Source organism: Bradysia coprophila, unplaced genomic scaffold (assembly GCF_014529535.1).
Source record: "Bradysia coprophila strain Holo2 unplaced genomic scaffold, BU_Bcop_v1 contig_138, whole genome shotgun sequence".
NCBI classification, from domain to species: Eukaryota; Metazoa; Arthropoda; class Insecta; order Diptera; family Sciaridae; genus Bradysia; species Bradysia coprophila.
Window position 1 is genome coordinate 6981395 of NW_023503409.1, and position 26579 is coordinate 7007973.

Sequence of the window (26579 nt, forward strand, 5' to 3'; positions counted from 1 at the left end):
AAGCTTTGAAAGTCATACGATAATCTCTTACGATAAGCTGTGATGATAAGCTGAAAGGAAAATTGAACGGGTTGGACATTCGCATGGAATGACCTTTTACATTTTGCTGGATGTATGTTATATGATGCTGTGTGTCGTTGTCTGTTTTGTTGAATAAATATTTTAGTTTCTTGGCAAATTAGTTGTATGGAAGTGTACCATTTTGTGTTGGTTTAGGGATAAATAATAAAAATAAAAATCTATTTTTACTTTGACGAACACATTTCAACTGTTTCGATCTCTATGTAAATGGCTTTAATTAAACTTTGTTTTTTGTATTAGATTAAATTACACTTGCTGTATTACTGTTTTCATAACTGACCATCGTTCCTTTTCTAAAAAAAACTCTACAAATAGACTTAACTTTTGTCGTCTAAGATTTTCAAAAGATTAGTAAATAAATTAACGGACAATTATTGGTGTTGAGATAGGTTGAGTCAAGGCAATTTATTGTTTGTTTCATAATTTCTTCGTTTCTTAGCTACACAAATTGAATCTCCATACTCCCTATTTATTGTGCAATAAATGGGCCTTTCCATTATGCACTCGTCCTTTGAGCCTAATCTTTCTCCTTTTCTGTTTGAATAACGAATTTTGCATAGTTGTCGCCTTGACTTTGCAGTATTTTTCTTAATGGTTGACAATCTTAACTTCTACTTATGAGAATTGAAAATTATTTCTTTAAAAAGATATTCCATTGACGAGAACATGTGACCTCATGTGCTTAGAAAACCAAGGGTATAAATCTTGTGAAATAATTTTTAGTCAGAGGACAGCCACAAGCTCTTTTCCAGCATACAAACAAAAGTGCTTAAAGTTGTTTATACGAGTTACACGAACACACGTTTTAGCGGTAAAATCATATAAAGCCTTCCAAATAGTTTTGTTTCTATGAGCTGAAAAACAGCTGAAGAAAGTTCATGTCTAAATTTCACTGACTTTCCCTGTACAATCAGAATATCATCTCGTCTTGTTCGTTGTTCGTATATAAAAACCTTTTTAAAAGGGCGAAGTGTTTAAGAGAAGTTTTCATTCGTTAACCAAGCGGGAAGAATTTAATTATTTCCATATACTGTTCGGAATCATACAAGGTATAACGGGTTGATCGTTTAAAAATTTTCAACCCGAACACAATAGATGAAATTCCAAGAAGTACATCGGTTGACCGTGCTATAAATAGTTAATATCACCGTATTAATTCATATTCAGTTGAGATAAAGATAAATAATAAGAGATGCCATAAAATGTGGCCGTCGTGATATGTGAAAATTCAAATTCAATAGTTGAGTGTAATTAAATTGAGGTTATTGTGGTCGATGAGATTTGAAATGGTGATATATGGACCATATGTTGAAGAAATCAGTTTTCAGATAATGCACCGTGGAGGTTATTAAAAAACTGTACATTAATAACCATTGGCTACGAGAGATAGAGGAGAAATTTTGTCGTGTTGTCTGATGACTAGACGAACAGTAACAGAAAGGTGTTAATACTTTCACATCCTGGTCATAATACATTCTTCCGATAGGGTCTAAAAACTGATGTGTCTACCTCTTAAATCATTTTTTTTGACACTGACTATTAAAAGCACTCATTCCTATTTCCATACAGCAAACACTTCATTAAAAATTAATAACACGCGTCGCTTCTCACTATAGTTATGGCGTCAAAGTCAAACTAAACATTTCAATTCATAAATTGCCTTGACTACATCAATAATATTTTTGTTTTGGTAATGTAAACTATATAGATTCAATTAGATTATTTATTGGAATTCATTAATTGGATAAAATCATAAGAAACAAAATATTCACAATAAGAAACACAAGTCGAAAAACAAATGAATGAAAACCGAACTCGTCAAAAGAAGCGTGATGAGAAAAGTTCAAGGAATTTAATAACAGAATTCATCGCATTATTGTCCTTCTTACAACAGTTGAAAGACTTTTACATGAAGTAAATCGCAAGAAATTAATGAATTCTATTCATTGTCACGTTCCGGCAGCATTATTACTTTGTGTTATACACACAAATGTATTAATAAAGGACTGGGTTTCAATCATTGATGCGAGAAGAGAAGAAAAAAAAAATTGTTGAGCAAAAAGAAACGTCGTCAGTCGTCACTCTTTGCAATTGGAAATAGTTTCGAATTTTAAAACGATTGATTCGAGAAATGTTTTGCGATTTTTAATTATAATTCGTCCGTTTGAATTTGCTGATTCATCCAAATGCAAAATCATTTCAAAATTGTCGTGTTGCTCAATATCAATAATGATGACTGCTTTCGTACTATACGTCTAAGTCCAACTATTCTGATAGTTTATAGCTTACTTGACCAGTCGACTCGTCTCATGTACAAAGAACCAGACAAGTAGACATGATCTATTTTATACAAAAATTCGTAACGACTAATTACTTCCAACAATCTACTACAACAAAATTTTGACAATATGATGGAGGTAAGGTCGAATCAATTAAATTACCCTCAGAACAGAGACTGAGAAAACTGTACCTACTTTCGAACTTATAATGATTAGATTAGATTAGATAGGTTAATTCAGTCTAAAAAGGGTTTGAGCGATAATACGGATAATACACACATCGAGTTGAATTAGAAAAACTTTCTTATGTTAAGGGCCCACGCTCACATTCTATGTTGGATTTTGTGAAAGTGTTAGCAAGACTTGTCGGGTAAACTACACTCATTCAATAAAAATTTGCTGTGCTCATACCCTCGCATAGTGCAAAAGTATGCAATGAAAGGTCAGAATTTCAATTATTCCACCGACTAAAAATTTTCAAAATAGCTCTCGTAGTTATTGAAATGACACAGCAACGGACTATGTGTTGGAATATAATACATCCATTGAAATCCATAAAATTCTATGCGTACGTGACTTTTAAAAGGAGTTTGCCAGTATGCTAGTACACATAATTAAAAATGTTACATTTATCGCAAACGTTTTTTTTTTTCGTTTCATTTTGTGTGTGTATGTAACCAATACGGATTGTATCGCAGTGAATTGTTGCATTCAGAAACGAAAACCGTGTCGGCATTATCACTTACATCCTGTTTCTCATCAAAGATTAAATGAAAAACACAATAGTTTTATGTATACCAAAATGAAGACGAAGAAAAATGAAAGAAAAATTGAAAAAAAAAAGAAATGAAATCAACAGAAACGAAAAAAAAGTAGAATGAATGGGAAAGGTGGGGTAAGTATTACTTGCATGCAAACAAACGTACAATCGCCGGCCTGTGTAACATCCAGATACCCACTTTGGCCATCTGAGCTTGAATGCCCTTCGATTGGAGCCCTTTTACCGCTCCTTCAGCACATGCGGCTGATTCAAAGTCTACAAAACCATAACCTGTAATCAGAAAGAAATCCAAATGATACGTAAATCTAGCCGATATACGAAAGTGTCATGAAGGTTAATGCAAATATTTCATTTTTAATAATATTGTGTATGCAATTGCAAATATAGTGATCCAATCAACTACTAAAATTTGTGTAAAATGTGCACCAGAAAAAAACGAAACAAAATTGTAACAGAAAAATAATTCATAAAATAGCACAAAATACCTTTACATTTGTTTGTTGTTTTATCTAAAATTGCCTTAGTGGAAATGATAGTTCCGTATCTGAAAAGAAAAGAAAGACAAACAATCAGTACACTTTTCGTTTGTAAAGTTAGGATTGGATTCTCTTTGTTTTACAATTTATCTTATGGAGATATCGAATGTATTTTCGATTTTATTTATGTGCTAATAGAAATGCTAAGTAAAAGTATAACAGTTGCTTCCATATTTGCCTATTCACGGGGCGGGGTGAGCCTTTTGTTCAATTGTTATCTGAGAAAATGAACACCGGCCCACAAATAAATAAAAATCTAAAATTTATGCGACTCGTGTCTCACTCGCAATAGGATGAGCACGGAGTAAAATCCTCAGACTCTATTACTCATCACGATAACAGCAGGTAGAGTGCTATTACACACCTGAATATTCTTGTTGCCTGGAGCAAATTCTGAGCAGACAGAAGGCGTAATAGTCCACTAAAAGAAGCTTTGTGAAAAATATGGCCAACTGATTTTACTACCTGGCCCATCTGAAAGTTGACCATTACATATCGATTTCTTACTGCAAAAATGTTCGATTGCATATGGACTATTTTCGGTTCAATTTTTTCATTTTCCTATGTGGTAATCACTTGCGCATGGGTGAGGTAGTAGACCAGAGTACATTGGATGCTGCTGAGAACTTAATTACTTCGGAAACAACTTTGTGATACTCGCAAACTCACTCTTTTCGACAAGTTGCATACCTCCAATGAAAGTGTAAAACAAGTATGGTCTATTGTCCGCTCGGAGGACATAAAAATTTGATTTTCGTACTTAAACGCACTCATTTTCATATTATTTTGACATAAAATGTGAGTGCGTTTAAGACGAATTCGCCGATCGACCATACCTGTTCTTGTTCTAGACTTTCATTGCATACCTCGGCCTTTGGCTCGGATATAGGTCATCGAAAAGACAGTTACCGAAGATTGTTGCAGGAAAAAACACACGAGTGAGTTTGCTTTTATAACAAAGATTTTACCTCATGTGATGAATTACTATGGCAGCATTTACTATAACCTGCTACTCCTCTTGCACATACCTTTACTGTATGTTCATTTGATCGAGAAATGAATCTCATAATTGCTTAATAGAGAGTACATTGTATACAGACAATTATTGGCTTGGCGTCATTTATTTTTTCCGAATTTATTGTTTGAAATTTGCATAGAAACCAAAATTTAGTGACTGAACGTGTGTTTGAGTGTGTGATATTAAAATATCCGTACACTCCATCGTTAATTTATTACATTTCTTATCGGCATTTTGAACCACTTTTTACTTTAATGATTGAGTGTACATTGTGCACACGAGGTGTTATTTTTGATTGTGTTTCACACAATACCAAGTATTGCGAGTTAACATAAAGAATATCGTATCATCCGAGTAGAAATGGGTAAAAAGCAAATGAATTCGGCTGGATGTGTACCTCTATCGTATACGAGTATTCTTAATGATGGAGGATTAAGATTTGTAGAATCACTGGGAAAATTAAGCTTAGTGTCAATTAATATCGTCGTTAGTTCGGTTTGGAATATGGAAACAGATAGTAACGAACCAAGAAAATAGAATTTGGTCTTCTGGTTCAATATTTTACTTGCAATAATCTACTTCTGCTTCTACTTCTTTACTTAATACTGTTATAAGTGCAGTCATTAGACGCAAAATATTTCCGTGTATATCGAACAAAATCCATTACACAAGACAAGATTAAAGCCATTTCAAATTTGAAAAAAAAAGATCTTCAAAAGCAACTCTTTCGAGTATTACTTTGCTTGCGTGATGGCCTACCATTTTATACACTTCACATCATAAGTCATATTTTTCTGTATTTCCAATTTGCTATTACTTAGACACACTGATGTACAATGCATTTTTCATCCGTACAACTCATTTATTTGATAAAGCTCTTATTGTGGTAAATTCAGACATTATATGACAAGTCCGTTCCAAAAGTACATATAAAATGTCAAGAGAAAATAGAGAATACAACCAATTTGAAACCGTTCGCATACACAGCGTTTAATTTGAAAAGTCATTTGATACGAATCAGAAAACAATGGTAAAAGAGGAAATGGAGCTTTTTTTTACTGATGATCTAAAACTAAAACACGATAAAAAAAAGGTCAATGCCGAAACTTTGAATCGTAAAAAAAGTGAACGTCGGTTACAGATGAAAGATTAGGTATAAATTTTCTAAAACAAAATCGTTTTACTTCTTCATATTTGTATGTGCCACAGTCACTTTACATTAAACTGTTGTTAATTTGAGTGAATGTTTAGAGAGTTATGCAACGTTTTTGGACTATTAGAAATTTGACTGGGTATACAGATAGAGTCAATGTGATGTGACGATGAATAATTTCATAAAATTATCACAAGTTTTCAAAATATCAAGATTTAAATCGTCATCATGATCCGAGTAATAAACATGGAATAATATTTGCTTCCTTAAAGTATCCTCATTAACCAAATACGATGGACCGGTTAGATGTTGATAGGTGTGAACACGATTTTATAATTGCAAATTTTGTCGATTTTTTACAACGGCTACGAAACCATTACACATTTCCTCAAAGAACAAATAGCAAAATTACGAATTTTACGATATGCTTCTAACGCAAATATTAGTTTAACGATAACAATCTGATAATGGGACACATTTGTATTTTCAAATTGCATCGTTTTGCAAATTATTTACGATTCGGGTAGCATTAAAGCAGCTTTTAAAAAAAAGTTTAATAAATTCCACACATAAATGAATTGAAAGTACTTACTGTTGACACATAATAACTAAATCCTTATCAGTTGTGCATTGTTGTAATCCTCTAATATATAAGTTTGTTTTAGACAATGTTTCCTGTACTTGAGATGTACCATTCGGACCCATTGTGGTATTTGTGTTAGTATTACTCAGACTAGTACTTAAAGTTCCACTTTGTGAACCTGTATTTGATGAGCTACTTGAGTTTGTGTTACTGGGTGATGCAGCTGTTGGCACACGTTGGCCGTACTGGAAAGAAAAATAAGAAGAAAATTTAATACATGAAGGAGGATGAGAATTATAATAATTAAGTGAATAAACACAACTTATAATAACTTCGTTTATCAGTTTCGTTAACATTTTAAGAGAGTTGTGTATTAACAGGGATTATGCTGTTGGATGTTCTTAGGAATATTTTTGATATATACTTTGCTTCATTGTTATTACGTAAAATTATAAAAAAAGGCACTTGAGCCAAGAGTGTTAAACCTTTTTCAGACTTTTTTTTTGTTAAATATTTAAACAGCAAAACTAGTTGAAATAATTGCATCTGTTACTTATTTCGCTTAAATTATCAATTTGTTCTTAATACAAAATCTTTTACTTCATTTTTTTAAACATTCATTTTACTATAATATATAAAACCAAAACAGACGTAAGTCATCGATTTTTTTTGAAGTTAATGTCCATAACAGATGCGTAGCAGTTTCTGTTCACTAACTTTCTGATCAATGATTCTTTTAATCGTAGATGACGTTGGATGCTGCGAAAGTAATTGATGACATGAGGTAACAATTTAGCGATTCATGTACTTAGTTTACTTTATCGGAAATAAATGAAATGAACTGAAAATGTTTTTGAGTATGCAACTACACTTGTCGAAACTAACACTTCCCGAAGCAAGTTGCTCAAAAGTACACGAGGGAGGTTTCGAGTATAACAAAATTGTTTCCGTATTAATGAATTACGTAGCAGCATCCAATGTATTCTAATTTACTGCCTACCACATACGAATAGTTGAATTTCACATAAAAATTCACGAAAAATGAACCGAAAATATTTCAGATGTTATCCATCATTTTCGCAGAGGTACAACTTTTGCATGATTCAAATTTTGATTGATAACAACTGGTACAAATGGTAAGCACTCAAAAAGGTAGATGAATCGTCGATTTATGTATGTCAATTTCAATTTTCTTCTTTCCAAGATCAAACAAATATAGAAGTACCCTTCAACTTTTCAACAATTTTCTGTCTGGTCTCGGATTAAATTTAAGAAAGTTCGCTTTTCATTTTCTGTTTTTAATATTTTTATTATTTTATTAAATGCTTCTGATTGCCGGTAACTTTGACTTCTTGTTACAATAAAATTAAATTATTTTTTGACGACGGGGATTCGTTCCATAAACAGTACACAATTTACAATAGAAAACATTTTGCTTCAACAGTTCTTTCAATTTTACGTTTCAATTGTACTTGTCTTTGGCACGATACCGAGTCTTAAAAATAAATTTTCTGAGCTTCGTCACAATTGTAGAAGAGAAAGTTAGAACGAAGGATCTGATAAAGTACCTAACTTAGAAAACATTACCGACAATTCAATTAAACACAACACTCTGGCAGAAATTTTACTTTTTAATTCTATTAAATATAATAGCAACACATCCATACAACGAGGTCTATGCGAAAAATGTTGCCATTATTTCATACATTTACCGCATTTTAAATTGAGAATTATAAATGCTTCAATATTCGATAAAACGTATACATGAAAATCAATAACCATACGAGAATCATTGTCACTTAATTGAAGCATAACCGATTGTATATGTACAGATTTATGCAACATCATCATCATCATCATCATCATCATATTTGCTGAAATCGATTGCGAGGAGATTTGTCACTTGTTGACGAAGTGATTAGATTTTCATGACTGAAAATGGGCATTCAACGGTTCATATAATTCACACAAACGATTCAGAATTATAAATTGGTTATTAACTGACAAGCATGCACGGTAATTCGTGTTGAACAGTTTCATTTAGCCTGATTTATATTGAGTGAATTTTTCGTTCAAATTTACAATTGAAAATTACAGTAATGTGGCTGTAACGCGAAACAGGGATCCTTTGATGAATTTTAAACCTCTGTTTTATTGTGGGAGTAGTCGAGGTAGAGCCAATATTGTGTATTCGTTAATACCTGGGAAACAAATAAACAAATAAATATTTATTTGCTCCAGAGCCACCATAATGATATGTTTGGCTTCAATTGAAAGTAAATAACATAATGTTTTGGGGGTGTGGGTGGTTCAACCAACCGAGTTGTGGGTTAAAAATAATTCCTTAGTTTATAATCTTCCTTGGCATTTTAAATTTCTGGAGGGTTAGAAAATTGTATTTCAAAGTAAAATAAATGACTTTTTCCCGAATGTATATAACACACCATCATCATCAACGTCAAACAGATACAAAGATTTTCATTTAGCGGCTATATATTTCGTACAACACAATCATCGCGGCTGTGCTATGTTTTAGATACACATAGTACAAACGAAAGTACAATTTTATTAAAACAATTTTTTGAATATTGCCAAATTTGAAATTTCATTGTTTCCGAAACTTTTTTTTTTCACTTACCAATGGTGGCGAATATTGCGATAACCAATACGAAGAATCAGTCATTAGATTGGATGATTGTGGAAACATTAGTGGAAATATAACTTGTGAACGTTTTCTTAAACAAAATTTATCGGGAACACACTCTATAAAGAGACAGTTTGAACTTGAGCTGGTTTCGAGGTCCGTTCAGGTATTATACCCGCAAAGATACGAACTTAAGTTTCTCCTTTACAAACTAAGACAAGTTGTTGTGTGTATGATGATGATAAATAAGACTAACTCGGGGTAAATGAAACTACAACAGCGAAGGTTCAGAAACGCTGGCTTGAATACAGAAAAATATCAATTATTAGTGGGCGTTCTTATCGCTCAAAGTAGAGAAAACATTTTTTTTTCGTGGTGTGTTTGTTTCAACATAACAAAAACTGATAAGACACAAATTGGTTATTACTTTAACTAAAAATATTTCGTTTTTTTACTCATATATTCATGTCCTTCATGCGATAGTAGTTGTTAAGATACACGGAATAGTATTCCATGTTACCAAGAACCGACGACTTTACCAGTTGCGAGAGTATGCTGACAATAAGATTGTGATTGTTTCATTGTGTGCTCATACTTTTACACATTTTTAATCTCGTATTATGACTCTTATGCCATTTATAAACATTTGTAGATTTTTTTTGGTTCGTTTTTCTTTTTGGATAAAATAACATTTTTGGCTACGTTTCTTATCTGCAACACAAAGCTATTATTATATTTAACATATAGGCAGAAGGTTTCAACGGAGCGCCTAATATCATTATGTGGAATCGTTAATGAAAGTAGGAAAGAGATTGAATTTTTATAAATTTTACTTACAAAAAATTCAAGATTATTCTTATCGCAAAGTTTTTTTTTTGTCAGAACAAGAATTTCGAACGAAACAATGTTAAACAAAATTCAAGTAATTTGAAGGCATACTTATAGTGTATAGAATTTATCATTTGATTGACATCAACAGTTTTGCGTCGAGGTTCAGATATTTTGAACCGAAGAAGTTTGAAGGAACGAAACAAATTTTGAACATTTGAGCTATTGAATGGTTCGAAACTATGGCTGCAAAGAAGTTTTGAGGCTAGTTGATTATGTAGTTTTTAGTGTAGCCTATCAGAAAGCAGTTTTAAGACAAAAAACAGATGGTAACTGGACATGAGAAGGTAGACGAAACAACTTCCTAGCTAGTGTTTAGAGTGGGACACAACAACTAGAGACTAGAAAATAGAGAGCAGAAAGAAGTTCGTCTTGGCAAAGAATTCGGAATTTTGGGTGAATTTCAAACAAACTTTTCCATAAACATGGAGTACGTGCAGGCTGTGCGAATCCAGCTGCAAAAAAGTGCACATTTTAAATTATGTACTACTGCAGAAAGAAGCGCAGCCACCTGACACAACTGATTTCGTAAACATTTTACTTGACTTCAGTGATTGTTTAGGTTTAAATTTACTATTTTGTAAGGGTATCAAATATACGTAACAGAGAACACAAGATAAAAACGACAAACATAGAATAGTATCGCATCGCATTGTCGTTCCATCAATTTTATCTCGTTTTATGATTACACAATGCTTTTACATAAAGGAAATTGCGAATGGATTTATCTGTTAGATGAAAAACAACAACATTTCGATTTCGAAGTAATTCGACCTCAAATTTGTAATCAATAGTTGGAACGGAATGCTTTGACAGTAACTAGTATTTCCAGTAAAAAAAAGTTATTTTCCACAATACTAGTGGGTGGCTATATTGATTTGCGGTGTCTCGATATGGGTATGGAAAATAGTGTCCTTAATCATGGCATATTGGAGTTAATGTCTTCTATTACCAAGCCATCATTTCCGGATATAATAAGTTGGTTGAACACAAATGGAAGCAATAAAACAACATTTAACTAAGCATCAGACGGACACATATGGGCAAAACTTCATTAGTTCGACTATTGAATATCAAAACCATGAAACACTTCGTCCGATACATACATTTGCTCATAACATAATATACCGTAGCGTACGTACAAACAAAAACCACACTATATGCGGGAATTCGATTACCATCAAAAATCGATCTCAATGCTTCATTGAATGAGAATATATCAGCGAAGATTTCGTATGCAGAATTTTGTGGAAATGTCTCGTCTAACTTATCGAATCAAATAGTTAAGACAAGCTGTTACATAGTCAGAGTCGAATGTTTTGTGCTGTGAACTTCATTTATAAGATTTTCGGTTCCTTTCGAGATTCTACAACTTTTTTTAACTGAACATAGGCAACAAGACAATAAATATATTAAAAGGGAAAAAAAGTCCAAAATCATAATTGGATAATGTAATATATAGCATCACTGCGCACTTATACCAAATTAGGTAGTAGGTGTGTAGAGGTGCGTAGGTGTATATCAAATATGCAAATCCTTTCGACTAAGTTAAACAATTTCCTAATTAATAAGATTCGCCTTTCATCCAAAAACTTTGTGATCTAATCTGTATTTAGAAAATTGGGAGTACGTTGTGTTAGTTACTTTATAATTAGGGCTTCCTTCAAAAGGAAAAAAAAAGATAAAAAGAGTTTACCGGCACAGTTTTCTTTAGAAATGTTTTTTCCAAAAAATTACGAAAAGAAAAGTATTAAAGTCTAACGTTTCCTATGATAACAAGACATAAAATTGTTAAGCCTCAGGGCCTGAAACTTCTATTATTTTTCTCAGACGATTTTTCCTACCAAGTGTCTGCGACAAAAAGAAGACGAGATTTTACGTATACGTTTACTTCCCATAACATTGTTAAATTTTGAACTCGTCCTTTCGATGTAAAAAAGACGAATGTTTATTGGATTTATTGCTTGTTCTGAATTTTCTTCGGATTTTCCATGCATTTTTTCTCGGAATATATCGTACAGGTCTATTCAAGACTAGTTATATCAAAGGAATGCGAAAAAGAGAATATATATATAAAAGTAACACTCAAGAAGGTGCGGTACTCGACTGCTTCTTATATAGCATGTCGTCACAATATTCTTAGAACGTTGTTACAATGAAAAAAAAGCGGAAAAATGAAGAAGAAAAGAAACCGAAGGAAATATGAATTTCACAAAGAGTATTTTTCGTTTGGTTATATTTAGATTACATACCTAAATGAACAGAGAAATAATTTCATGTTGAATTGGGTAATATATTCCACCTTTAAAATTGTGGATGGGATCTTAATATTATCATTTTTGCACCGACGAATTTAATGAATCAATTCAGTTCAGGATATAAATTACTTCAAAGCGTCAAATACAAAATAGATTAGAAGTGTTATGAACTCGAGATTTTCGGAAACAACGAAAAAAATAATAATTAAATTTCGTTGATTTCCATCGAAATCGTTTAAAATTGAAACCAATTTCAATTCGTTTTTTTTTAAACAAAACAGGAAAGGAAGAAGTGTGTCAACGCCAGCAATATCCAATTGAACATTGTGTCAATGACACACTGGCACTCCTGTGCATTTGCATTTAACAACGCACATACATATATGTTTTCTAAAATTAGCGAGAAAAACACACATTCACTCTGCAATTGTTGAAATGTTGGATTCATTGCATTTTAATGTGAGGGGGATAATGATATCAGTCAGTAGAATCTCCTAGTTACAACAATAATTTCAACATTATTATAATTTGTTGTTTTGCTTGCTGGAAAAGCTCAACGTTGAAATACAGAAATTCTGAAATATATTGCAGCGTAGCAAAATGACGAAAAATAAAACATTCGGTAAATTATAGTGCAACCGCCCATTACTCTTTATACAAATAAAATTTAATGCCCTAAAGTAATTTTTCAACCATTTCAACTTATACATTATTCATGGGATTATAATATTTTATTTTCTATAATGTGGGTAAATTTGAGCGAAACAAGTGTTATCGATCCTTATTTTCAGCATGACAAAAACCGTTCACAAACATTCGTCCATTCAGACGTTATGATTGTTTGGAACAATTTATCGTTAACAAAAATAGTGTGCAGAAAAGCTATTTTTAGGGATTATAGCTTTTTTCGAAAAAAAACAAACAATAAAACGAAACTAAATAGAAAAATATGAATGTGAAACTGTTGTATTGAAAAATTCAAATGACCATCGTGGATGTGTATGCCAGTCAGTGCTTTAATTTTTATCCGACAGAGGAGAAAAAACCATTCGAAAGAAGACATATGCTACCCAAAGAGCCTATAATAATTCGAGCAATAAATTTTCGGAAATAATAAATTTTATCACATCAAGCTTAAAGTATAATTATGGCATCTCTCCATGTACAAAAATATTTTCCAAATTTATGAAAGTTGTACATTGACGCAATATAGTGTGTTGTAGTGTTGTATTTATTGACATTTGTGTGGGTTGGAATCGTGTCGTAGATTTGGAGTAATTTGAGCATACACTAGCATAGAATTAATAAATTTTGCTGGCGCCGCATCACCCACTTATTTTCCCATTACTTGCACACCAAACTACCATATTCTGGCTGTTTGAAAATTTTGAAACTTTCATAAGCTCACCACGCACCGTCTGAATTTTAATGAAAAATTTGTGGATCGAGAATTCGGTCTGTGTCGTATGGAGAGGACCTTTTCTTTTTTTATGCCAGTTTATGTTCTTCGACATATGTTAGCACATAAGTTTCAAATTTACATTCCAGAAAAATCACAATTTCTGCGTATTTCGAAAATGTTTGCTTTTCATAATGCAAATCAAGTCGTAAATACTTAATTGTAAGAACACAATCACGGAATTCGTATACATATAGACTATGATTTACCTACCATATGGCAGTACTTTAATTTTCCACAATAACACATTTTCTGCCATACACCGCCACTTGAAAACACATTTAGATGTACGTCATTGTTATCCATACACTATGTTTATTTAATGCGTGTTATATCGCATAAAACTAATGTTCAAACAAAATTTATTTTTTATTTTTTGTTTTATTTCTCGAATTTTGATTTCGACTGGATACCGAAAGTTAAGCTCTAACAACGTCGTGGCTGAACATATGATTTGCACTTTATTTAACAACTGACTGCCACATACCGATAGACTGATAGCCAATGAATTGCCGTGCGTGTATGATTCCACTTTTTGTCCGTGTGGCAGATATAACAGCAAAAGCTTAACTCACTAGGCAGCGATGATTTCGTTTAGTGTTTGCTCTATATGGCAAAATGTATATATCGTTTCGATGAATGAAACTCCAAAGTTTAGGGGCGTTTACTGATGGCACATGCGCATTGCCTCACCGTAAAGACAAATATACATTTTTATTCAGTTTAGATGTGAGTTTAGCAGGCAATTTTTATATTTTTGCATTGAGAGAAGTGGTGTAAAGAAAGCTTTAAGAAGTTCTGTTAACGTCAAAACTGAAATGCCGGCATGATGTGTAGGAGTATTTTACCCAGCAAGTTTTCTTTTCTTTTTTACCTATCAATTTTATTGAAATGCACATGAAATTGTTAAATATAGCAAACACATTTCGCAAATGGTTCGGTAAATGCTTGAGTAAATATAAGAATAGTCATCCAAAAAGAGTGTGTCGAAGATATACTCTTGTTACACATCACTAAGCATTTGAAAGTTTGTTTAGGATTTTGACAATCAAAGAAAATATTTTTCCTTTCAACAGAAGATTTAGATACAAAAATATAAGCACGACAAAAGAGCCATAAATATCTACGCAACGCATATCAAACGGTCAATTTACTAAGTCTTATTCTGCCATATGTCTTGTAATTAGAGAACTTTCGGGTGTTGTTAACTCGTTTTTTTACTACACAAATTTTTTAGTAGTCATAAGACCTTCATTTTCAGTCCGTCCATTTGTGTGCAACAATTTTTTAATATATTGACAGTGGTTTCAATCCGACAGTCCATTTAAATGGTCAAAAAGGACAATCTTCAAATGAACCATTCTATTACAAGTGGTAGAATTTATGTAAACGAACTATTTTAGCTACACAATCTCATTACGAGCTACGTCCTATTTTCTATATTCGTTGAACAGACCTTTGCTGTTGAATTTCGAATGCATAATAATCTTCCTTATACAAAACATGTGAACATACTATACACCGGAAAATGTCGTATCTAATATACAAACAATATGCTGTTTTAAAATACACAATGACGTCACCAGCACCCACGCATTAAAGCTCAAACAGCGAATATATTTCTGGAGCCATTTGTGTGTGTAGTATAGTACATTTATATGCGGTGGTATGGATATGTCCCTACGTATATCTATGCAAAACTGTTTGCCTATATCCAACAATACACTGGATCCAAATGGTTTTAGATGGCTGAGAGTTGGATGGGTGAATGAAAAAGAAAAACAAATCATCAAATATTCTGGTCAATTCATTCCGCAATATTTTAATGTTGTATACGAAATACGAGATTGATCAAACTTATGTCTGTTCCTTTAGCGTCACTCGGTTCGGTGTGGGCGTTTCAGTCGATGAGATTAAAGGATTAGATAATTTAAAATTTAGATAAAAGATTGGATGGGCAAAGCAAATTTTCTTTGACATACAGTTGTCTTGAGCCAAAAATGTTGTTCCTTAGTTTTTAAGAACGTTTAAAAGTTTCAATTTAAAACAAGCAGCGACAGAGTCTACTGAATCCGCAGCAAAATTCGAATCAGAATGGATACACGTTACACACACAATCTGTGCACAAAATATCATTTTTCAAGCATTCGTTACACGCCTACAGACAGTTTTCAATGTATATTAGCCATACGAGTATAAAATCATAATTGAAAAAGCTTAAAAAAAGCACCAGGGAAATAGCCAGGTAACGACTTAACCCTTTTGTTTGTAAAAACCGATATCGTAAAGCAATTGGTAGAACAATACGAATCAGAGTTGAAATGACGTAGGAAGCAGTCTCAACTTCGTACAATATATTTGAAACTTTGGCATTAATATTGTATGCCATAGAGCTTTTCAATAGAAAATACGCCTCTTTGTAACCATAATTAAGATAAGCTGATAAAAGCTTTTTTTTCTCATTTGTTGCGTAATCGTAAAGCAATTAAACAAACAAAAGTTGTCATATTTTCCCATTCTATTAACAGATAGAGAGAGAGAAAGAGTTTTTTAATTGAAATTTAATTATGAAAACTAAGATCGTGCCACATTATACTGATTGATGAATGGAGACAAATTGTAAAGTGCATTGTACAGAGTCAATATTGTAGACATCGACAATAGTACGATCAGCATAGGTGTGTAAAATAAGATACCGAACATTAACAACAGTAAAAAGATTGAGCTTTCAAAACCATTTTCTTTATGCAAAAGGTATAAGTAATTGTGTCATAAAATGTTACACTTTTTGTCGTTGGTAAAAGGATTTTTTGTGAAAATAATTTATGAACTTGACATGAATAATGATTAAATTCAGAATAGACAATAACTCTTGAAAAAAAAATGAAAAATTGCGAAAATTGTCATTTATTTACGCGATACCGAAGTGAAACAAACTTATGGCTGAGGATCTTCTGCCATAAATTTCGTAAGCATCTAGGTTAGACAAGACGCAAATGAAGGTATTTTTCTACACGAAGCGATTTTCAAAATTGCAAGTCACTTACCGCAGTTGTGTGTGGTGTGTAAGCAGCATATGATGGTTGATGAATCGGAGCTGTATATCTATATGCCTGTTGGGTCGGAGCGTATCCTTGAGGCGTCCATCCAGCTCCGCGATACGGTGCGCCGGCCAAACCGCCAGCAGGACTTGTCATTGCAGGCCTTTGTCCGCCTTTTATTGAGCCTGGTGGTGCACCAGGATATGCGTTACGTGGAGGTGCTGCAGTGCCCTGTTTAATGGAAAATATGAAATGCATTAGTATGACGTGCTGATTCACACAGATGAAAGTTCATTCGTGTTTGTCTATAATAAATGTGTTGCCGTTTCTGAAAGGGCTCCTTCGACTTGCATGCATATCTCATGAAAATGAATATGAAGTTGAAGGTATTCTAGAGATTTCAACCAAGATTCTGCAAACAAAAGGCTCAATTACCTTAATCTGTGGTTAATGAACTAATTTCACGTTACAGACACTATGAAGACCATGCTGATCGCCATAGTTTCAAGTATAAATTGAATTATGCGAACATCGTGGCTTTAGAAAAATCCCATATATTTTGCAAGCTCCTTTGTTTCCTGATTCATTGGCGCAGAGAAAAAGTTTTCTTTAATTGGATACTAGTCACACTAATTGATGCTGTGGTACAGTTCATACAATTTAGCAATGTAGGCAGGCAAAAAAAAATACTTTCAGACGGGAATGCACATACGTATTGGAACGTTTCGAAAGCAATGCAATCCGCAAAATAGGTTTCATGGCTTTAAACTATCAATTTTACCTCTAGAAATGTTTCTTTTTTCAACAACTATTTTGGACTTAAAACATTAACAACAAACGAAAGGTATGGCTGTCCATAACATACTATATACTGTAAGCCATTACGAGACCTGCAAAAAATCGATATGATTTGCCGTTCTTAAGTTTGTATACCAGAGCAATAGGAAATAAACTTTTCGAAGATAAAAACAACGAAAATTTCATTAACTTGTTCGGGTTCGAAACTACGCCTTAAGTTTAATACAATTAGAGGAAGAATTCAATTTGTTAAGAGTTGTCTATTTGGAAAGTTTTACTGTAAAAAAAACCCTTTTTTAACTTAGTAAGTATATGAATGACATTATTCCCTTCATTTATGGTCTCTCCAATTAAGGTCTATTTTGTCGGTTTCAATTTTCCGAATTTTCCTAGGCAATAACGTGTTAGCTTTGGCTATATTTTCTGTTAACAGTCTATGAATTTGTCGTTCACAAGTCCGTTTACTATGTGCTAAATATTGATGTGATAGAAGTCATACATTGTTTGATGACGATAATAGCTTTATCTCGCTGACCGATCCGTTTTGGATTGTGTAACGAAAATTGGAGCTTATCAAAATCATTTTGGAATGTTTATTTAGTGGTGACTGGTATGACGTGAGGGAAAAGGATTTTAAATGCAAACGGTTCGTCTGCAGTGGAAATTAATTTGTAAATAATAGGAGTTGAGCGTGGAAATGATTGTAGGAGTTGGGTATTGCTATTTTCATCATTGAATCTTTTACTTCTTTTCTTAAAGCGTAGTGTTTCCTACAAAATCTTTTACTTCATTCGATTGAATATACTTTTCACTTAACTGTATCAAAACTTTGATATCAAATACAGAGGTTTCTTTCGTACAAACGTTGTATCGAGCATTGAACAGCCAAAAAATTAGTTTCATATACCAGCACAACACATGGATGTGTTTGCGTCAATAAAATCCCATAAGTTTATTATTTTTCAACTAAAAATGTATCCACTTCGGTGCAAACATTCGAAAAGTTTGTTTCTGTTTCCATTTCAGCTGTAGTAGATTCGAAAATTGTAATTTCCATACATAAAATATTTATTTTTGTAAAGAAAAGAAAGAATCTCGGCGAGCTAAAGTTTCTTTGTTTAGTTTACATGTTTATTTAGTTACAGTTTCGAACTGCTTTCGAAATTCTCATCTTCGTAATAACAATGAGAGAAGAAACTCATAAAAGAGTTTTAAAAAGTTCGAGAAATGACTAATTAAAACAGACTGACAATAGATGCAAACAGAAGATAATGCACGGTTCTGTTCTGCAGATTATGCGAAGCCTGTAATCTGTTTGCTGTCATTCGATTACTATCTGTCTCTAAAGTTAAACCCAAAATTCATTAGAAACAGAATCATGAGACAATCTTACACACAGTATTCCTCGGAGAGCATAATTTCCACATCGACATCAATGGAATAAGAACTAAGAAAGAACATGGACCATATTTGCCGTCAAGAAAAGAAATCTTTGAATGACATGACATACGTATGAATAATAGAAATTATAACCAGTCAATAAAACTTTCCAGAAAAACTCCAAAGTTTCACAAAAAACAAATCTTCTGAACTTCTCCACACTCCTCTTTCATTATACTTTCATACAATATGACTCGACGAAAAAAAATAATTTTACATTTTTTGCTGTCGTTTCGTGCACCACACCACCGTAATAACAAATTTGATGAAGCAAAAAAAAAAGAAAGATTCCTTTCTATTTTGATGCCTTAACATAATTAATTACTATGTAAAGAAAATTCAGCATAACCACCATACCTTTGCATTATTAGTGAAGGCGAAGGCATGTTTAGCAACTTAAACCAATTTTCAAATATAACTTTGTGTAAAAGGGACCTGACAAAAATCAATAAGCCAACACTCTAATACTTTTATCGCAAATTAAATGAATGTGTATGAACGTTACGTACATCATACCTTATGTAAGACTTGCTTACTTCTTTATGAGTTCGATATTAGTATTGGAAAATTTCGGATAAAGAATTTAATTGAATTATAATTACGCGTTAACATTTGGTGGCTTTTGTTTTATAAATTCCTAACGTGTCTCATCAGCAAACCACAGAACCAATTTTTCTTTTTTATTCTTTCGTTCTATGCGCTTGTTCAATGACTATAAAATTCCCAATTTTTAATTTGTGTATCAATGCTCTCTAAAATGTGACCGTAATTCGCCATAATCGCGTTACGTTGTATTTTGAGTTTTCGAACTTATAAGCGAAAATTATTCTGGTGAATATAAAGTTGACTGAACACACCGAGAAAGAGAGATAATAATTGGGATTGTTCCAAAATGAAGAAGAAAAAAATATTAGAATTTAACGGTAATGGCTTCGTCGGTCGTAATGGTTTCTTTTTTCATATTTAATGAATATGTAAATTCAAAGTGATTTGTTACGCGAAACAAGAACATTAGCGAAAAACACATCAGTTTTCGGTGACATTTTCAGCGATGATAATTATGTCGGATGACGAAGATGTAGAATCTGCTTATCAATTTAAAGTAAAAAGGTTTGCTGTTTCCTCTTATCATTAGACAGTGAATGAAGTCCTCTGAAAACTTAATTTCGTAGCTTCTTCAAAAAGGCAAACTAGCAATTGAGCTCCGAGAATAAGATAAGTTTACCTTTGAAAGAATTTTTGCATCGTGCTGAATTTTTAATGAAACAAATATTCTAAAATATAAAAACGAGGACATCAGTCCCGGTACTGTAATTTAATGCCTTGCAAGATGTACAAATCCATTTCTTGCTCATGTTACCTACTGCCTTATGCCATATTAGCATCCAAGATTTTCATTTGGTTAAAGTTTGTTAAAGGACTCCAAAGTTGTCAACTCAGCAAATTCAAAAACAACTTTTTTTTCGTATCTCTTTGACGTAATGAAATTGGAACTGGAATTTAGCCTTTTATATGAAGACTGAAAAAATGTTTGTTTATACAGTGATTGCCATAACATCATATTTACTAACATGATCTGTCTGTAGTAATTTTTGCTATAAAAAATTGGGTTGAAAAGGTTCTTCAACTCTTTTCGCAACTTCTTTCGACTTTAGTAATTGCAGATCTAATTTCATTTATTGCTTACAAACGTTGACACATTCACCCAAGATTCAATACCGTAATACGAGATACTATCATACGATTAACAAGCGATAGTAAATCACAGCAAAAACATTTCAATTATTTATTTTGTTTCGTTTCTAAAACAAATGTACAACTAATACGAAAAAAAACGCAGTATCTATAGTCTATGCCTTCTGCCTCGTAGTACAGGAAATGAACATCCGTTTGGGATTAGATTGTATTCTATAAAATGTCTGGTTTCATTCATTCACATTATAAATGCTAAATGTGATGTACTTCCACTATCATTTCATCCTATCGACTCTTGTAACGGATCAGTTTTAAACGAGTTAATTATGTGTGCAGTCCAGCTTTAATTGGTAACCTTTAATCGGAATGAAAGCAGAACTCAATAACTACTATTTAGGTGTACCAGTCATTCGCTGAATTGCTTTCCTTGCCATCTACTTAATTGATGAAAGTATATCGTTACTGTGCACAGAGGTAAATATTTTTCGAATTTGATCATCCGTTTTCATCTACACATCATCGAGTTGTGCTGTATTGGTTTTAATTTTACTAATACGGGGTTATCGGAAGCATAGGTTGATTAGGTTGGCTTCATGAGTATATTTGACAACTTTTTACGCTGCTGCGTTTAATATCGATTCGTCGTAAATTCTATTTTAATATACTCAGAGTGCACATGATTATACTCTGTACTACAAGCAACCATCGCAACTATTGTATTGATTTCTTACATATTTTAATTTGTATGTGGGTTGGATAAGCGACTCATTGTAATGTTCTGGTGGAAAACATTCAAAATAAACTTCCATAAGGGTTCATTATAAATATTGAACTGCCAAATGAACAAAAACTGTAATTGTTAGCATTGTAGTTCATTTGGTTTTCATAATAATCAATTATAAAATACAAAAGGCTCCACAATCCACATTAATATTCTTTATGTACAGACATCGAGAATTGTCAATATATTTTCCAATATCTGAAAGAAATATCTGGAGTCTACGTCATTGAATAGTTTCATTGTCATGTGTTGTTCGGCTTTAACTTTGAAATATATGTGTAGAGAAGAAAAAAAAAGAATTGTGTGAGTATCAAGTTTTGCCAGTAATAGGCACCACGAATCATTCTGTGTGTATGCGAACCACGCCTTAAGTTTGTAAAAAATGTTAAACGTTTTTTGATACAAAATTGTTGCGAGAAACGTATGGTGATGGGTGCATTGTCAATCCGTTTTTAGAGAGGGACACCTTTTAATTGAGAAGAACTTTCCAAATTTTGAATTGTAAGTGGACCTAAGATTTCAATTTCGATGTAGTCATAGCTTAATCATAATTGAAATGTGTCCAAGAAGGAAGGGAAGCTTTTTTTTAAAAGTAATATTAATCAACCAGCATTGCAGCATTTTACCGTAGAACACCAGTTCGAAACATCTCGCAAAAACGAAAATATCTCAACACCGCCACAACAACGCATTAGTTTTGTCACATACAAAATTGTACAAGCAAAATAAAAGTAGAATAGGGACAACAATTTAAGCCACCGTCATTATTCTACCATTTGTTTCCATTACAGATTCGATCTCACAAAACCTTTTCATTTACTAATGACGTCATTGCTCGCTCATCTCCTAACTTTCTTATATTACACGGTCAATACAGTAGACAGCGTCTCCATTTTACGTTTGTCTCTGTCTCCGATTTTACCTCTTCAAAGCGACGAACTAATTTAAAGCATTTTCCATCTTCCTACCCATGACACAAAATATTGTCATTCGCATCGGAAAGACCCACACCCAAAATGCATTGCGCATGGACCACTTTATCAATTCAATACATTATGTACTATATATGTAATGACGTCATGATGCCATATTTCACTCAATACTCTTCTCTTGCTGTTTCATTAGAATCATGCAGTACAATTTTAAAGTATCATCACCATCCATATGACGTCATTTGAATGTGTGTACTGTGAACATTTTGCAAAATACGATACACGATACACCAAAAAAAACATCGTTTGGCATTAGCAACTACACAGTCTACAGCAGAATATAATTATTGATACACTAAGTTTTCATGCATGCGAAATAACTTAACCGAACCAGTCAGATGATAGGCGAACTGTAATAAATGCTGTGAATAGTTAATAGTTCCGGTTGTGAACACTGCATTTATATTTCAGTAATGTTTAATTACATCAGGATATAATGCAAAGTTTTCGTTGAATAGAGTATTTAAGATTGCCATTTTGGGTTGGCATGCACGTTGCTTTGTTTGCATATACACATTCAGCATATCTCTCTGTTTATTTCCTTCCGTATTTTTGCATCTGTCTAGTATTTGTCAATTCTAGTCGTCTTAATTACACCAAGTACCAACCTCGCTACCAACAACTATGTAAGCATTTGCTATTAGCCAACGTATACTAGTAGTGTAGATGCACTAATGTAAATTCAGTTACAGTTCATGTTAGGCTTTATTTGACGATTAGGGATATATAACTAACATACCATTATGAGTTTAGCGTAAAAATCAAAAGTGTTATGCATCTAATGCAACGATAAAATGTTTTAACTTGTAACAAATTAAGTTATGTAGACAAGATGAAGTAAATGACATGAGTGTCTTTAGCCCGTCATTGCGAGACAATTCATACATTTTGAATGTCGTAGTTTGTGTAACTGGGGCGTGTCAAAATAACGTCGATTTTAGTATGATTTATGAACGACCACTGAAGTCTAATATGGTATTGATATGTTAGCGATATATCCCTTGCTGCATCACATTTAATGGCAACTATTTTTCCATGAGCGGACCCAAGATGTTAGGGTGTTGAAATAAGCGAATCGAATATTTTCAGATGGGACCCAGTAAAGTCCCGAATTACATTTTCGAAACCCAATAACCCGAAGATTAAACTGAAACCCGACCCAACCCGAATTACATTTTTAAAACCAGAGAACACAAAAACCCGATAAAATTGGGATAATTTGGATCGGGCCAGGTTTTTTAACAGGCTCTGGTAAGCTGCTCATCTCTACTTGACTGTAATGGTTGGCGATGAAATGATGAAATGAAAACACATTGTGTTTTTCTCTATTTTATCCCCTTAATAGCCCATGACAAAATTGCGTTTTCTCGACGACTGTCCGAATGACATTTTTAGTGCAGAACTTTCTCTCCCGTGTGGAGAAAATAGAACTTTTCTCATTCGAATTGTCACTTTTTTGTTTATGTTTTCGAAAATGGTATGGCGAACCGATGTTTTCATTTCGTGGATAAAAACGGCAAAACACAACATGCATGCATCAAAAACGTTGTATTAAGCTCTGGAAGAAATGGGAAATTCCGACTCGACCGAAATTACGGTCCTTGCTTCACGCTGGCCGCAAATATCGCTCTTGTTGAAATTTACTGTTTTCTACCCTCGGTACACAAATAATTATTCATTATGCTTATTGCCAACCGATGAATTAAGTGTTGTAAGAAACTCTCATTGGTTTTTAAGTCATATCGTCAAGAACGTGACTGTGCCGCAATCATTTTTTCAGTAGATTTCTTCTCGTTGTTGATGACGACAAATCATCAATAACACCTAAATTACAGCACCGGCAAAATATGGCATTAAAAATCGTGTTACGATGTAGTAACTACTCACGAGGACGTACGTCATAAATGTAATTTGATTATCAAAATTTGACACGACATTGTTTGGGAGTACACATCAAATCGTATTCGATATAATAGATTCGTCCAAACTTCAACGGGTTAGTTCCCTGTGAACCTCGACGAATTATTCAACATGTGTGTTGTTGTTTTTTTCTCTCGAAAAAACGAACTTTCTGTCTGTTTATTTACTCTAATGATACCGAAACCATACACACTTGTTATTTAAAAGTGAAAATAATTCAATTTGATAAGCGGTTTTAACAAATGACAAAGAAAACAATATAGCTTTTACCAACTCTAATCTATAATTAAACCTTTTTGACTTTTCATGACTTTATACTGTAGCTTTATCACATTTTTACAAATTTTTAGAATTGAATGTCTATCTATACATATACCAAAAAATAAGTTTTTTTTTCGTATTAACAAAAAACCACACATGAGTGAACTGAACTTCCGGGGTCAATAGCTACAGCATTTTAATAGAATCTAAATCCATGTGTTGTAATGAGATACGTTTCAGATTTTTGATCTTTACTGTGAAATGTAAATTAAAATTGAATCGTGTTGACTGTTTATATCTGATGTTAAAACCATTTGGACAAAAAGTTTTTAATGAGGCTTGATGCACCTGATTTAATACAATTCGATTCTCATCCAATTTTGTATTTATCGTGCAAATGTAACAAATGATTTTTTTTTTTTTATTTATTTTTATTTAATTAGTGAACAATAAACCTATTTGCATTTGTCGACAATATTCAGACAGATGTCGTTCTTTATTTCGAATCAATCAGTAAATAAAAATTAATTATTTCTAGCCACATTTTAAACATTAAACAACGTTATTGAGTTAAAACAAACATAGACGTGTTGGTCTCAATTCTCAATTTAAATTGGTATAAAGGACGAAACGAAACGGTCTACGATGTTTCATCGTAAAAAATAATCGTTTGCAGTTCATTTTTTTTTTGCCGATATGGTTATTTGTTCAACTAATGTGCTGGTGGTTACTGTAGAACGTTGTACTATAATTTATAATATAAAAACTGAAACTAAATGACTAGTCTAATCTGAAACATAAACGTTGAAGTGAATCAGAAATCGAAATATGGAATGAAAGCAGCTTCTTCAAATCGTTCTGTAGCACGTTGGAACAACTTAGTCTTTGTGCTGTAAGTAATATCTGTGTTGTGAAAAGGAATAAATAAAATCAACCTCTTCAACTACAACTGTATCGATTTCACTGCACTCAATCTCGAAAATCTGTTGAAGTGTCTATGAATCTAGAACAAAAGATGCAAGAAATCGAGCCCATAATTATATGTCTATTAAGGACTGCGACAAGACTTTTCGAAATGGTTAGTCATCTGTTATTGACAACAAAGATGAACTATGTCTGGTCCTTTATGACAAAATATATTCTGAAACTAATGAAGTAAGAGATTTAGCAAAGTTTTTGCTTTTGTAAGAGGTCGACACGGAGATATTTAACGACAAAGCCCTTCTCAAAATGGAGATAGGAAAGCTCAACGATATTGTAATTTAGATGTATCTGGAACAAAAACGAATTGGACAAAATGTTAAAATGAATTTCTGTTTTAAATTAATTCATCCGTTGGGCACCACAAAAAAACCCATTAATTTACATGAGCAAAACCACCAGCAGACGTTCATTGTCTGAAAAATTTACATTCTACGATAACACCATAATTAATAGATTATCCTACATCCTATACATAACAGCAGCTCTATGATGAATTTATCTCCAGATATTTGTAATATGCAAATTTTGCTTAGAACTGGAAAAATATCGTGCACAGCACCACAATTTTGAGGCAGTAAAAAAATGGGGTTGGAGATGGAAATTCTTTGCATAAAATGGAGTAAATGGTTAAATATTCCGTACCTATGCGTCTACATTTACGTAAAATTAGAAAGGACGTTAATTGAACCAAAAAATATTCCACGCTTGATTGATGTAACGCAAAAGCACTCATAATTGTAGGTGGTCAAAATACGAATAGGCAAATGTATTACGCTATTAAGGAGTCGCGGACACACCCGCTAGTAGTGACTTAGAAATGAGAGGGTAAAATAATATTCACCTGTACTGTAATTGCTGCCACATGAATATATTCTTTAGTTACGTTGCTTAAACGTAATTAGCACTTTTTGCACAAAGTAACTTTATGAAGGTGAAAGGATATGAACTTTTAATGTCAGAACTTGAAGTCACAGTCGCGGTTTGTTC

General features: G+C 32.8%; 1 protein-coding gene across 24 annotated transcripts in view; it reads right to left on the reverse strand.

The window, feature by feature from the left end:
- The window catches only part of LOC119073798 (protein alan shepard), a 62677-nt gene that overhangs the window by 15665 nt on the left and 20433 nt on the right, over positions 1 to 26579 (reverse strand). For 12 of the 24 annotated variants that reach the window (XM_037179543.1, XM_037179533.1, XM_037179535.1 and 9 more), the window contains 4 exons: positions 16728 to 16952; positions 6441 to 6676; positions 3627 to 3685; positions 3287 to 3411 (listed from right to left, as the gene is read on the reverse strand). In XM_037179543.1, the coding sequence (XP_037035438.1) occupies positions 3287 to 3411; positions 3627 to 3685; positions 6441 to 6676; positions 16728 to 16952 (645 nt within the window). Of the gene's footprint in view, positions 1 to 3286; positions 3412 to 3626; positions 3686 to 6440; positions 6677 to 9069; positions 9351 to 13893; positions 14215 to 16727; positions 16953 to 26579 lie in introns of those variants that run through there. The other 12 variants (XM_037179537.1, XM_037179539.1, XM_037179540.1 and 9 more) reach the window with 10 other exon arrangements.